Genomic DNA, 13068 nt, shown 5'->3' on the forward strand with positions numbered 1-13068 from the left:
TTGGCCACCTGGGCACACTGCTGGCTCACGCTCTCCCCCACTGATGATGCGGTGGTAGACTAAGAAGGCATTTCTCTATGCCTCAGTTGCAGCCTCTCCCTCTGCTGCCCTGTGGAGCACGTCTCCTGCAGGCCATGCGAGCTGCTCCTCACCTACTGCACCCAGAAAGTTCACTCACAGAAACCACGTTTGAAGTTGCTTTAAATTTACCAGATAAACTCCAGTATTCCCTCACTTTTGTAGTACATTCGCTTTGATGAGCCCAGTAAGATATTTATTCTTTTTATATCTTATGTAGCAGAAATGCTAAGCAGTGATTGAGCACCTGGCAGGAATCACAGAATCACACAGAATCACAGAATGACCTGGGTTGGAAGGGACCTCAAGGATCATGTAGTTCCAACCCCTCTGCCTGGCAGGGCCACCAAACATACGCCTTTACTAGATCAGGTTGCCCAGGGCCCCATCCAACCTGGTCTTGAACACCTCCAAGGACGGGGCATCCACAACCTCCCTGGGCAGCCTGTTCCAGGGCCTAACCACTCTTCTAGTAAAGAACTTCCCCCTAACATCCAACCTAAATCTTCCCTCTTTCAACTTAAAACCATTTCCCCTAGTCCTGCTATTGTCAGTCCTTTCAAAGAGTTTACTCCCCTCCTGGGTGTAGGTTCCCTTCAGGTATTGAAAGGCTGCAATGAGGTCACCCTGCAACCTTCTCTTCTCTAGGCTGAACAAACCCAACTCCTTCAGCCTGTCCTCATAGGGGAGGTGCTCCAGCCCCCTGATCATCTTCGTGGCCCTCCTCTGGACCCTTTCCAAAATCTCCATGTCTTTTTTGTACTGAGGGCTCCACACCTGGACACAGTACTCCAGATGGGGCCTCACAAGAGCAGAGTAGAGAGGGACAATTACCTCCCTGTCCCTGCTGACCACCCCTCTCCTGATGGAGCCCAGGATCCCATTTGCTTTCTGGGCTGCCAGAGCGCACTGCTGGCTCATGTTGAGTCTTTCGTCCATCAGGACCCCCAGGTCCTTCTCTGCCGAGCTGCTCTCAAGGACAACTCCTCCCAGCCTGTACAGGTGCCTGGGGTTCTTCCGGCCCAAGTGCAAGGTTTTGGAAGGTTCATGCCTTGTTGAACCTCATTAGGTTCACCCGAGCCCAGCTTTCCAGCCTGTCAAGGTCCCTCTGAATGGCATCTGTTCCCTCCACCGTATCGACCGCACCACTCAGCTTGGTGTCATCAGTAAACTTGCTGCGGGTGCACTCCATTCCCTCCTCGATGTCATTAATAAAGATGTTAAAGAGCACCGGTCCCAAGACAGACCCTTGGGGGACACCGCTCGTTACCGGCCTCCACCTGGACATAGAGCCATTGACCACCACCCTCTGTCTGCGGCCTTTCAACCAATTGCTTATCCATCGAGTTGTCCACCCATCAAATCCACTTCCCTCCAATTTGGAGATGAGGATGTGATGGGGGACCACATCAAAGGCCTTGCTCAGGTCCAGGTAAATGACATCGGTCGCCTTCCCTTCGTCCACCAATGCCGTCACTCCATCATAGAAGGCCACAAGATTAGTTAAGCATGACCTTCCCAATTAAGCATGACCTTCGTACCCTGAATGTAATGCAGGCCATTCAATGATAGCCTGACCGATAGCGCAGGAGCTGTTGCCCACATATCGCCCTGCCTGCCGCAGCCGCCAGGGGGCGCTGTGCTGATCCGCAGAGCCGGAGAAGGCGGAGTTGGGAGCGGTCCCGACGCATGCGCACTGCGGCTGCCAGGGGCGGCGGGGCGGGCCGAGCGCTTCCGGGTGGCGTCTGGCCAATCGCCGGGCTCGGCAGCACATCGAGCGTCCGGTATTAGAGGCGGGAGCAGTTCCGGAGGCGGCACCGCGGTTCTCCTGCGTCCCGGCCGGCAACGCGCCCGCGCGCTGCACCTCCGCTCTATGGTAACCATAACGATCCACGGCGGTGGCGGATCAATACTGGGACGGCGGCGGCCGTGGCGCCGTGGGGAGCATGGCGACGCTGGTGCTGGATAACGGCGCCTACAACGCCAAGATCGGCTACAGCCACGCGCACGTCAGGTGAGGTTGTTGGGCGGCGCTGGAGCCGTGCCTTGCTTTACGATCGCTCCCCGTGGGCGACTCAGCCCCTCCGGTTCCCCGCCGCCGCGCTGCCCGGCCCCGCCCCTGCGGCCGCTGTGGGCCCCGCCTCCATAGTGCGGCCGGACACGCCCCTTCCGCAACCCGCGAGCTGGGGGTGTGTGAGTTGCAGTGTCTGAGGTCGGATGGCGCCTCGTAGCTCAGCCAGTTCCGACTGTCCACGGCCACCACACACCTCAGAGCCCTGTGCAGCCTGGCCCTGAGCGCCTGCAGGGATGGGGTACCTGCAGCTGTGCCATTAAGAGTACCATTAAGAGTAACTGCAGTATTTTCTCGGTGTCCTGTATTGATAAACACCTTAAATACAACGCAGAGCTACAGATATTTTGTTGAAGACACGCTACTGTGAAAGTGACATGGGAAGTCAACTTGTGTCTTACGTTGGGATGTGTAGAAAATGCTTGTGTTTCTTCCAGCGTCATCCCCAACTGCCAGTTCAGATCCAAGACCGCACGCTTGAAAACCTTCACGGCAAATCAATTAGATGAAATCAAAGACCCATCCGGCCTCTTCTATATTCTCCCTTTTCAGAAAGTGAGTAAATGAACCCCAGTCTAACACTGCAGCCAACTGGAAAACGATGCTTAATGGAACGTGTTTCACACTACAGGCCACATCTGCAGGGTATATAACATGGTATCATAGACATCCCAACTCGACAATGTACTCCTTTCTGTCAAAGAGAATAATGTGTATAGGAGCCTACCTTCTTTTTGTAAGGTTGTAGTTAACATATCAATGGAAGATCACAGAATCACAGAATTATCAAGGTTGGAAAAGACCTAGATCATCTAGTCCAACCATTACCAATACTTCCCGGCTAAATCATATTCATCAACACCACATCCAAATGTTTCTTGAACACTCCCATGGTCGGCGACTCCATCACCTCCCTGGGCAGTGCATTCCAATGCCTGACTACTCTTTCTGAGAAGTAATACTTCCTAATGTCCAGCCTGAATCTCCCCTGGCGCAGCTTAAAACCATTCCCTCTAGTTCTACCATTGATTACACGAGAGAATAAAGATGATAGTAATGTTCTTTTTTTCTTATGTAGCATCTATTCCTTGGCATTTTTACTCTCAAATCTCCATTTGTGCTGCTCGCCTATCAGGCTTTTTTTGGTATCTTTAGATCTCTGCTAATTGTTTATTAAAAATAAAGTAAAATTGTATTTTCTAAGTATTTTTTTCTAATAGTTGTGTCAGATGTAAATGTATTTTCTAATCAGTTATTTTTTTTTCCCTAAATTTCTACAGGGTTATTTGGTAAACTGGGATGTCCAGAGACAAGTTTGGGATTATCTATTTGGAAAAGAAATGTACCAAGTAAGACCCTCCTTTGTTTTTTTGTTTGGTTAATCATCAATTTCTATCAGTTATATACTCAATGGTTGATTTACTGTAAACACAGCAACTATTAAATAAAACTGTTGAGCTTAGTGTTCTCCTTGAAAATGACTTCTATTAGAAATCATGGGCATTTTCTTCTTATTATCTGTTTTTAAAGAGGAAAACAGTGACTTTGAGCTTTGGGGTAGGAGTTTGAAAAGCATTTGATGTTTTCAGTTTTGTGTGTATCCATACTGAGTACGATCTACGTATGTTAAATTCATGTCACTCTAAAGAAGAGTACAAGTTAGTAAAAAAGGAAGTCATCATAGGCAGATACAGTGTGGTTTAGAGATTAAGGAACTGTTGATGTAAAGGAGAATTACGAACTAGGTCAGTTGGCCAAATTACATGAATTAACTCTAGCTTTGGCTAACAGTTTTCTGCCAACTGTATGAGTAAAACATAAAGATCTGAAATGTAATTTTTCTAATTTGTGATGCCAGCTGGATTTAGCCCAAGAAGCATTGTAATGTTGCTCTTGCTGTATTGTTATTTAAGATGAAACTTGGGATGTTTTTGCGATGCCTAAGTGGGAAGAATTGTACTCTGAATGAAACTAATGACCCAAAATGCTTAGTCTCTGGACTTAGAAATACATAGTACCGGATTTTCATATTTAGCTTTCATTTAAATTTTGGGCCTAAAATTCCATTCAGTCACAGTTTCAAGAATTTTTTGGTTTTCTTACTCCCTTCCTGTGAATAAAGGCCTTAGAGAGGAGATAATGCATGTAATATGTTTGGATCTGTATGTAGGTATGGTGAAAAAAGCTGTGAAGTTTTCACTGTTGAATTCAAGGAATCAGTACATGTGGAAAGTCCGGGATCTTCTGCTGGTCTGGCTAGAGTTCACTAGTTGGCATGGAATTTCATGTTGATTAAATGCTGAGCTGTTGAAGAGATGCTTTTCTTTAGTTGGTTGTATCTTACTTGACTATTGTAGAGTTCTTTATGCATATCTCTTTAAAATGCTGCCTTATAATGTTAAGGATGGTAATGGGAGCAGAGAGTACACAATGAAGGTGCTCCCTTCTTGTATATTTTAACCCATTCATATGTTAAGATCTGTCACTGCTTATAAATTCCTTAAAAAGGAAAAAAAAGTAGAACTTTATATGCCTAGTTTTCTGCTATCAGATATGGCAAATTATAATCGTGTATCTAAATTTACATAGTTTTCAATTGCTGCAGAACATAGTATAGAGTCACAGAATGGCTTCATTCAGGAAGACCTTAAAGATGATCTGGTTCCAAATCCCTGCCGTGGACAGGGCTACTGCTCACAGCTCAGATTGCCCAGGGATGAGTGTCCAACCTGGACTTGAACAGTTCCAGGGTTGCAGCATCCATAACTTCTCTGGGCAGTGTGTTCCAGTGCCTCACCGCCCTCTGAGTAAATTATTTCCTCCTAACACATGATCTAAATCTCCCCTTTAGTTTAAAACCACTCTGCCTTGTCCTATCACTATCAGATTGTGTAAAAAGTCTGTTTTTCTCCTGTTTGCAAGCTCCCTTTAAATACAGGAGGGCCACAGTGAGGTCTCCCTGAAAGTAATGGCAATTCCTGTGTATTTTTCATAGGTGGATTTTGTAGATACCAATATTATTATCACCGAACCTTATTTTAACTTCAGTTCAATACAAGAATCAATGAATGAAATCCTATTTGAAGAATATCAATTTCAGGCAGTTCTTAGAGTAAATGGTGAGTATATCCCACTTTAATTCACATTTATACATTTGAAAGTTCAAACTTGAAAATAAATAAACATAAATGTGTACACGCATGTGCAGAAATTACTTTGTTGTCTTTCTGAGTAATATGATAGTAGTTGTATACAAACTGGAATTCTCCCAGACTACTACTTTAAGAGAATCACACAGAATCACAGAATCACAGAATCACAGAATTACCCGGGTTGGAAGGGACCTCAAGGATCATGTAGCTCCAACCCCCCTGCCCAGCAGGGCCACCAAACATACACCTTTACTAGATCAGGTTGCCCAGGGCCCCGTCCAACCTGGCCTTAAACACCTCCAAGGACGGGGCATCCACAACCTCCCTGGGCAGCCTGTTCCAGGACCTAACCACTCTTCTAGTAAAGAACTTTCCCCTAACATCCAACCTAAATCTTCCCTCCTTCAACTTAAAACCATTTCCCCGTGTCCTGCTATTATCAGCCCTTTCGAAGAGTTTACTCCCTTCCTGGGAGTAAGTTCCCTTCAGGTACTGAAAGGCTGCAATGAGGTCACCCCGCAACCTTCTCTTCTCCAAGCTGAACAAACCCAACTCCCTCAGCCTGTCCTCATAGGGGAGGTGCTCCAGCCCCCTGATCATCTTCGTGGCCCTCCTCTGGACCCTTTCCAAAATCTCTATATCTTTTTTGTACTGAGGGCTCCACACCTGGACACAGTACTCCAGATGGGGCCTCACAAGAGCAGAGTAGAGAGGGACGATCACCTCCCTATCCCTGCTGACCACCCCTCTCCTGATGGAGCCCAGGATCCCATTTGCTTTCCGGGCTGCCAGAGCGCACTGCTGGCTCATGTTAAGTTTCTCATCTATCAGGACCCCTAGGTCTTTTTCTGCCAAGCTGCTCTCAAGGACAACTCCTCCCAGGCTGTACAGGTGCATCATTCCTTTAAGTTCAGTTAAAGGAAACCAAAGAGGAGAGAAAGATGGCAGAGATAATGAATATATTCTGAAATGAGATAGCACCTGAGAAAGACAGCCAAGGGTTTTGTGAAGACTTTCTTCATTTAGGAATGGTGATTTTTATTTTATTGTTTTAATATTTTATTTTTTTTTTTGTATTAGCAAATGAAATGCAGCATTGTTGTCATGAAATTTATCATTAAGCATACTTGATCTTAGCACTATCAAAATTAGTTCATGTGTTGGTTGTAGTGTTCTGTACGGAGTTCTTGAAAGTCTGGCAAAGGCATTTACAATCTGAAGCACTTTTATATCAGTGTAAGTTCTAAAAGTGCGTGTTCATGTAAATATTGAGTGGGTTTTCTGTATTTCAGCTGGAGCTCTTAGTGCGCACAGGTATTTCCGGGATAATCCATCTGAGCTGTGTTGTATCATTGTGGATAGTGGATATTCTTTTACGCATATTGTACCATACTGTAGAAGTAAAAAGAAGAAGGAAGCAATTATCAGGTAAACTACATTATATTCTTTTTTTGAAGAACTGTTTGCTATACGTAGAGTTATCATAGAGTCGTAGAATGACCTGGGTTGGAAAGGACCACAGTGATCATTCAGTTCCAACCCCCTTGACTTGTGCAGGATCATCAACCACCAGACCAGGCTGACCAGAGCCACATCCAGCCTGGCCTTGAATGCCTCCAGGGATGGGGCATCCACAGCCTCCTTGGCAACCTATTCCAGTGCATCACCATCCTATGTTAAACTCCTAATATCTAGCCTAGACCTCCCCTGTCTCAGTTTAAACCCCCCTTGTCCTATTATCATCCACCCTTATAAACATCTCCTTCATAGGGGAGGTGCTCCAGCCTTCTGATCATCTTAGTGGCCCTCCTCTGGACCTGTTCCATGAGCTCTGTGTCTTTCTTGTACCGGGGGCCCTAGGCCTAGACACAGAACTCTAGATGGGGCCTCACAAGAGCTGAGCAGAGAGGGACAATCACTTCCATCTCTGTGATGAAGTTAACAAAAATCTTTGTGCTACTTTTTCTCTGTAGGATTAATGTTGGAGGAAAACTGCTAACCAACCATCTGAAGGAGATAATCTCTTACAGGTAAAGCATGAGACTTGATATAAAATGATCAAGTTTGCAAAGATATTCTTTATGTGAATTTTAGATTAAATACTGTTTAAAGGGAACTGTTTGTTACAATCAGCTGGCTGCTGTCCTGAGCTTGAAATTGTCACTATAAACACTTAACAGCCTCATTCATCACAGTACCAGGGCTTTTGAAGTTGCTGAAGTAACCTGTATGTTCACAATGGTACAGGTTCTTAAAACTTTCTGATACAGCTGAGTGATAATCTGCTGAGACAGCTGTCAAATATGTGCTGCAGTGCCAGATCCCATAGTCTGAAAACTGGTAACCCATCTCCAATAAACAACTGGACAAATAATGCTAAGAACTGTAACTGTTGTCGAACTTAAATTCTGTTTTAAATGGTGGTTGTTGTTCATTTTGTTTGTTTGTTTTTGCACAGGCAGTTACACGTTATGGATGAAACACATGTGATTAATCAAGTAAAAGAGGATGTGTGTTACGTGTCTCAAGACTTCTACAGGGACATGGAGATTGCTAAGTACGTATGCAGTGCTATTAAGGGTAAAACTTGGTACTTTTCAGTAATCGATTTGTACAAACAAATGAAAATATGCTGTTAATTAAAAAAAAATCAAGTTAAGTCAAAGGAAGTTTTATCAGTATAAAAATCTGGGATTTAGAATTTGTTCTTTATTTTGTTGTATTTTACATTATTTTTCAGATTAAAAGGAGAGGAAAATACTGTAATGGTAGATTATGTTTTGCCAGACTTCAGCACAATCAAAAAAGGATTTTGCAAGGTATTGATGTCAAGAGTTTTCAAATAGTTTTTGGGCTGTTTTCCTTTGCACAAGTCTGTTCCTGTTTGTTTAAAGGCCTTTCTCTGCTCTAATACTGCATCGTAACTTCTTTATCTTCTATGCTTTAATAGGTAGAATTTTTAAAATGTCAAGAATCCTGAGCTGTGTTACTTGGCAGTATCAAATCCTTAGCTCAGATGCTTGTAGGCATATTGTTTGTGGTATGAAAACTGAACGATGGCAAAGGCACCATCTCTTCTTTATTGTGGTAGAAAAATGCCAAGATGCGTTGTCATCTATTTTTGTGATACAATTATTTTGCAGTTTCTCATGAAGATTCCATACACTTTGTATCTGCTGCTTAAAACCAAGAATTCATCTAGCTTACATTCTTCCTGAAGCATGTTCCTTTATAGTAATTCACATGTACTAATAATAACATGTAGTATACATACAAATGTAATCACCAAGAGAAAGTGACCTGCTATCCTCAGATTTCTGGTTGCCATCAGTGCAACAGTGTGTTAAATTTGGTTGCAACCACTGTGGAATATATGGCTTACCACTATAGTACACAAATACAATTAGCTGAATGCTCCTGAATGTAACTTCTTTCCTAAAACAGTGTATACTATTTTGTCTTTAATTTAGCCAAGGGAAGAGATGGTGCTCAGTGGAAAATACAAAACTGGAGAACAAATACTTCGCCTAACAAACGAACGATTTGCGGTTCCAGAAATACTCTTCCATCCTTCAGATATTGGTATTCAAGAGATGGGAATTCCTGAAGCCATTGTTGATTCTATTCAGAATTTACCAGAAGGTATCATTTTATACGTATTTTGGAAGTTGTTACTTTATTTTAAATTTGTTCTAGCACCCAAAGAGCCATAAGAAGCAAAATACTCGCAATGTGTCAGGTAGGCTGTTCTGTCTTTTGGCATGTATCATATAGCCTGGAAGTGATTGTTGTCTGTACGATGCCCACTTACACAAACACAGCTTTGTGGTAGTTCCTAGATTGGCTTCTACTTTTGCTTCATGCACAAAATGACCCGGGTTGGAAGGGACCTCAAGGATGATGAAGCTCCAACCCCCCTGCCTGGCAGGGCTTCATCACTGTGTACTGTATTGCTAATGTGATCTACCTGTCTTAGATGATGGGATATACTTAAATTTTTCTTCAGTGTAAGAAAATTCAACCTGGCCAAAATTAGTCATTTAAGCATCAAAGTCTAAAACCTTTCTGACAGAATTAATATTGGTGCTTTCATGTTATAGATTATATAGATGTAGTTAATTTTATCACTACTACAAGGATTTTCATAGGTTTCGTGATGCCATATAAGGATGGAGGTGTTGAGACTACGAAATGGTACAGTTTTTAAGAGTACAAAATAAAATTAATTTTGAAAGGAGAATGTGTTTGGCAGGCATGAAATCTAATAGGCAATTAAAAGAAAACATGATTTTTAGAAATTAAAGAACAAAGGATGATTGATTAGTTTTATTTTGCAATGGATATAACTGTGATGTTGATCACTAGATTATCACAACTTCTTTATGTATTTCTTAACTCATTTCCAATTCATAACAAAATTGAGGAGGAAAATTGTCATTTCTAAATACATCCTTAGTCTCTAACTCCGGGTTTTATTTATCTTGAAGAGATGCAGCCTCACTTCTTCAAGAACATAGTTCTGACGGGAGGAAACACGCTATTTCCAGGCTTCAGAGATCGAGTGTATTCTGAAGTGCGATGCCTTACTCCAACCGACTACGATGTTTCTGTTGTTCTCCCTGAAAAGTAAGTCCTAAGCTGTACTGAACAAACTAGGAGGCAGGACTTCTTTTGCTGATTAAAAGATGCGTAATGTTTATATTAATCCCTTTAAGTGAACCAAAATCGTTCAAGAGAAGATTGTTTTAATTTGTCATGTTTTCAGAGAAATTGAATATATTTAGAGACCATCTGCCTGTCTGGTATATTGCCTAATAAAGTTAAGCACACAAGAGGTTGTTTCCAGGATGAGTGTTATAAATAGATCAGTAAGACCGTAGTCTCTTCAGGAGAAGTGGATACATAAGTATGCATGATTTGAGTTTAGTCCTTTACTTCAAAGAATTATTAGTATATGAATGCTGTTTTGTCAGTTTCAATGTAGGCACTTCAGGGATCTGAAGGAATAATATCTTTGCAGAGAGCAAATATACGGTACAGGGAAAACAAGTAGTCTTTGGTCATAAAAAAGATTACCTTTTGAAGTATTATTAGAGAATGTTTTTTATAGTTACCTGTGCAAAGAAAATACAAAGACATTTCCATTTCCTGCCCCCTTCACACCTGCCTCCCACCTGCCTTAAGAACTGTATTTTAAATGAACTTGCACAAGATTAACAGTGGTTTTGTTCATTTTTCAGCCCTATTACTTATTCTTGGGAAGGCGGGAAGCTCATTTCTGAAAATGATGACTTTGAAGACTTGGTGGTAACCAGAGAAGATTATGAAGAACACGGACACAATATATGTGAAGAGAAATTTGATATTTAAGTAGCATAGTTGGTTATATTGTTATTCCATTGTTTTACTCGGAGTGGAGCTCTGAGCTGTTCTCTGTCAGTTAGGATTGTGTTTTAGCTTTCCTGTATTTCTCTGGATTGGGAGAAGTTCATTTTCAGAATAAAGTTTTACGAGCCTAATCTTTGCTGACTGCTTTACTAAATAAATGTTACTGTTATGGAACTGTGAATGGATATTGAACAGTTCTTAAAAGGTCGCTTCAACTTTGTCCATTCTAAAAATGAGTACACAACTCTTGGTTATGATTATGTCAGTGAACAGTATGAGGAGGATATAATTGAAATGTGACCTCTGCTATTGGTAATATGCATAGACTTTGAGAAAAAGAGCAATTGGAACATTTCCTTCTTAAGAAGAGGTTGGGGTTAGTGGGTTGTGGGGATTTTTATTTATTTTTTAGGAGAGCAATTAAGTTACCTCCTCATTTTTCTGCAATCTACCAGGCTTGTATCTGAGGTGAAGTCTGCAGCTGTGGCCTGGTTACTCGTATCTGTTTAAGCTACATGCAACCCATCTGTGAGCATATGAATTCAGGACACTATGAACAGGAACAAAAGATCATGCTACTTTGCCAGACTATTCTGGATAATAAAGGAGCGAATAGCGCAGACCTGCATCAGAGGAAGCTGAAGTGAAGTAGGGACAGGTTCTTCACCTAAGGGCGGTGGGCATGGAACAAGCTGCCCAGAGCAGTGAACACAGCCTCAACCTGCCATAGTTCAAGTGTCTGGACTTCAGACTTACAATTTGATTTCAGATGGTGCTGTGTGGGGCCAGGAGTTGGACTCGGTGATCCCTTCCAACTTGGAATATTCTATGACTCTATGATCCCACAGCTGATCTGCTTGAAAAAGCCCATCATCATTTGCAAAATGTTTATATGAAAGTTTTATAGACAGGCATAAAAAGCTTCGCTTTCACATTTTAAAGATATTTTTACTGTGTGACATCAGTCCTCTCTCTTGATGCGTAAGCTCTACAGCAACCATACCTAATTTTACAAAAATAGAGGAAGATATCACTTCACAAATCAGCTCTTCCTGTGAGCTGACTCACACACACACTGGGAAGAGTCAACAGAAGAAAAGCAACAGATTCTAATTATGAGTGAGGAAGTTTTTGCTGTAGTGATCCTGCACACGCTCTGCTCTCAACCCCACACCAGAACATCAGCCTAACCAACAAGCCATACCAAAGCGGTTGGCATATTTCTGGCCCACTTTAACTGCCGTCTCCCCGGAACCACAAGGCTGAGTCTGGCAGTGCCCTCAGCTCCGACCCCCCGCTCCATCAGGGCTACCGCAGGGCCAGTCCAGCCGGCTTCTGGTCATCTCCAAGGTGCTGACATTTTCACGCCCTCTCCGGGCGACCCCCGCTGCTCGTCCCAGCCGCAGCCCCGCACCTCGGCCGGCCACGAGCGGCCCGTCACACCCCGCCCCGCCGCCTCAGGAGACCCCCAAGGTGAGGAGCCGAACGAACCGCCATAACGGAAGCGGCCGCGCGCATCACTTCCCGCCCCCCGCCGCCTACCTCCGCCGCCGCCTCGGCCCTGCCCCTGCGGGGCGGAAGTGAGCCGAGCGCAGGCCGCCCCTCTCCCGGCGCCGTGGCTCTCGCTATGGAGTAGCCGGAGCGGGACGGGACGGAGCCAGCGGCGGAGCCAGCCGACAGCCGGTCCTCTGGGCCCACAGGGCGACGGGCGGCCGGGTCCCGCTCCAGCGGCTCGCCCCGGGTTCAGGTGAGAGGCGCGGCCCGCCCCGCGGGGCCACCCGGGGCCTAGTGCCGCTGCGCGGGGCCGCGGGGGCTGCGGGTGCGCGGCCCGGGAGCCGCGCTCGGGCCCGACGGAGAGCCTGTCCCGGCAGCGGGGCGGGAGGGGCCGTGGGGCCGGAGTACAGCCCGCACCGCCCCGGAGCAGCTGCGGGGAGGGGTTCCGCTGCGGTCCGCTCTGGCTGTAAATAACAGTGACATGTTCGGTGCGGTGGGCCGGCCCGTGAGGGGCCGTCGATGGTTGTGCGGTGTTTAGGTCAGAGCACTCCTATTAACGAGGGACCGGCACAGCCGTCTGCTGTCAGTTCTTGTTCAGGTTTCAGCTGCAGTTCGGTACCAAAATGCTAGAAGAAAAAAAAAAAAAAAAATGAAGCCGTGAAGGTGACTTGCTCTGGGGGTTTATTTTGGATCTTATTACAGTATTTTCATTCTTTCGTTTCATTTTTTTTGTTGCTGTGAGGGCTGTTGCTTACTCCTCTCGCACAGTGGCAGGGTTGTCACTGTGCTGATGTATTTCTGCCGATGTATATCAGCACAAAGACCACCTGCAGTTGTGAGGGGACTTCACAAAAACCATGTCCTAAGCTAATGCTGCATTTCCTT

At 44.5% G+C, this 13068-nt stretch overlaps 2 protein-coding genes across 3 annotated transcripts in view; both read left to right on the forward strand.

Moving 5' to 3' along the window:
- Window positions 1-1848: 1848 nt before the first annotated feature.
- ACTR6 (actin related protein 6) lies at window positions 1849-10820 on the forward strand. Its single transcript, XM_015859048.3, has 11 exons — window positions 1849-2092; window positions 2587-2704; window positions 3430-3498; window positions 5145-5268; window positions 6594-6729; window positions 7275-7331; window positions 7760-7858; window positions 8042-8120; window positions 8772-8943; window positions 9789-9927; window positions 10542-10820. The coding sequence occupies exons 1-11, from the start codon at window positions 2025-2027 to the stop codon at window positions 10669-10671; spliced, it is 1191 nt and encodes a 396-aa protein (XP_015714534.2). The 5' UTR covers window positions 1849-2024; the 3' UTR covers window positions 10672-10820.
- Window positions 10821-12260: 1440 nt separating this feature from the next.
- Window positions 12261-13068, forward strand: part of SCYL2 (SCY1 like pseudokinase 2) — a 31023-nt gene continuing 30215 nt past the window's right edge. For both annotated transcript variants that reach the window (XR_014934346.1, XM_015859036.3), the window contains exon 1: window positions 12261-12436. The gene's annotated coding sequence lies outside the window, so the exon portion shown is untranslated. The remainder of the gene's footprint in view (window positions 12437-13068) is intronic.

This window comes from Coturnix japonica, chromosome 1 (genome assembly GCF_054131305.1).
Source record: "Coturnix japonica strain WE chromosome 1, WE-NBRP24, whole genome shotgun sequence".
Taxonomy (NCBI): Eukaryota; Metazoa; Chordata; class Aves; order Galliformes; family Phasianidae; genus Coturnix; species Coturnix japonica.

What these genes read in the sequence shown, in the direction of transcription:
- ACTR6 (XM_015859048.3), top strand. Translation starts at nt 2,025, where the DNA reads ATGGCGACGCTGGTGCTGGATAACGGCGCCTACAACGCCAAGATCGGC. An exon ending in GGCAGTTCTTAGAGTAAATG is followed by an intron (nt 5,269 to 6,593) that starts GTGAGTATATCC and finishes TCTGTATTTCAG; the next exon opens with CTGGAGCTCTTAGTGCGCAC. An exon ending in TATTCAGAATTTACCAGAAG is followed by an intron (nt 8,944 to 9,788) that starts GTATCATTTTAT and finishes TTTATCTTGAAG; the next exon opens with AGATGCAGCCTCACTTCTTC.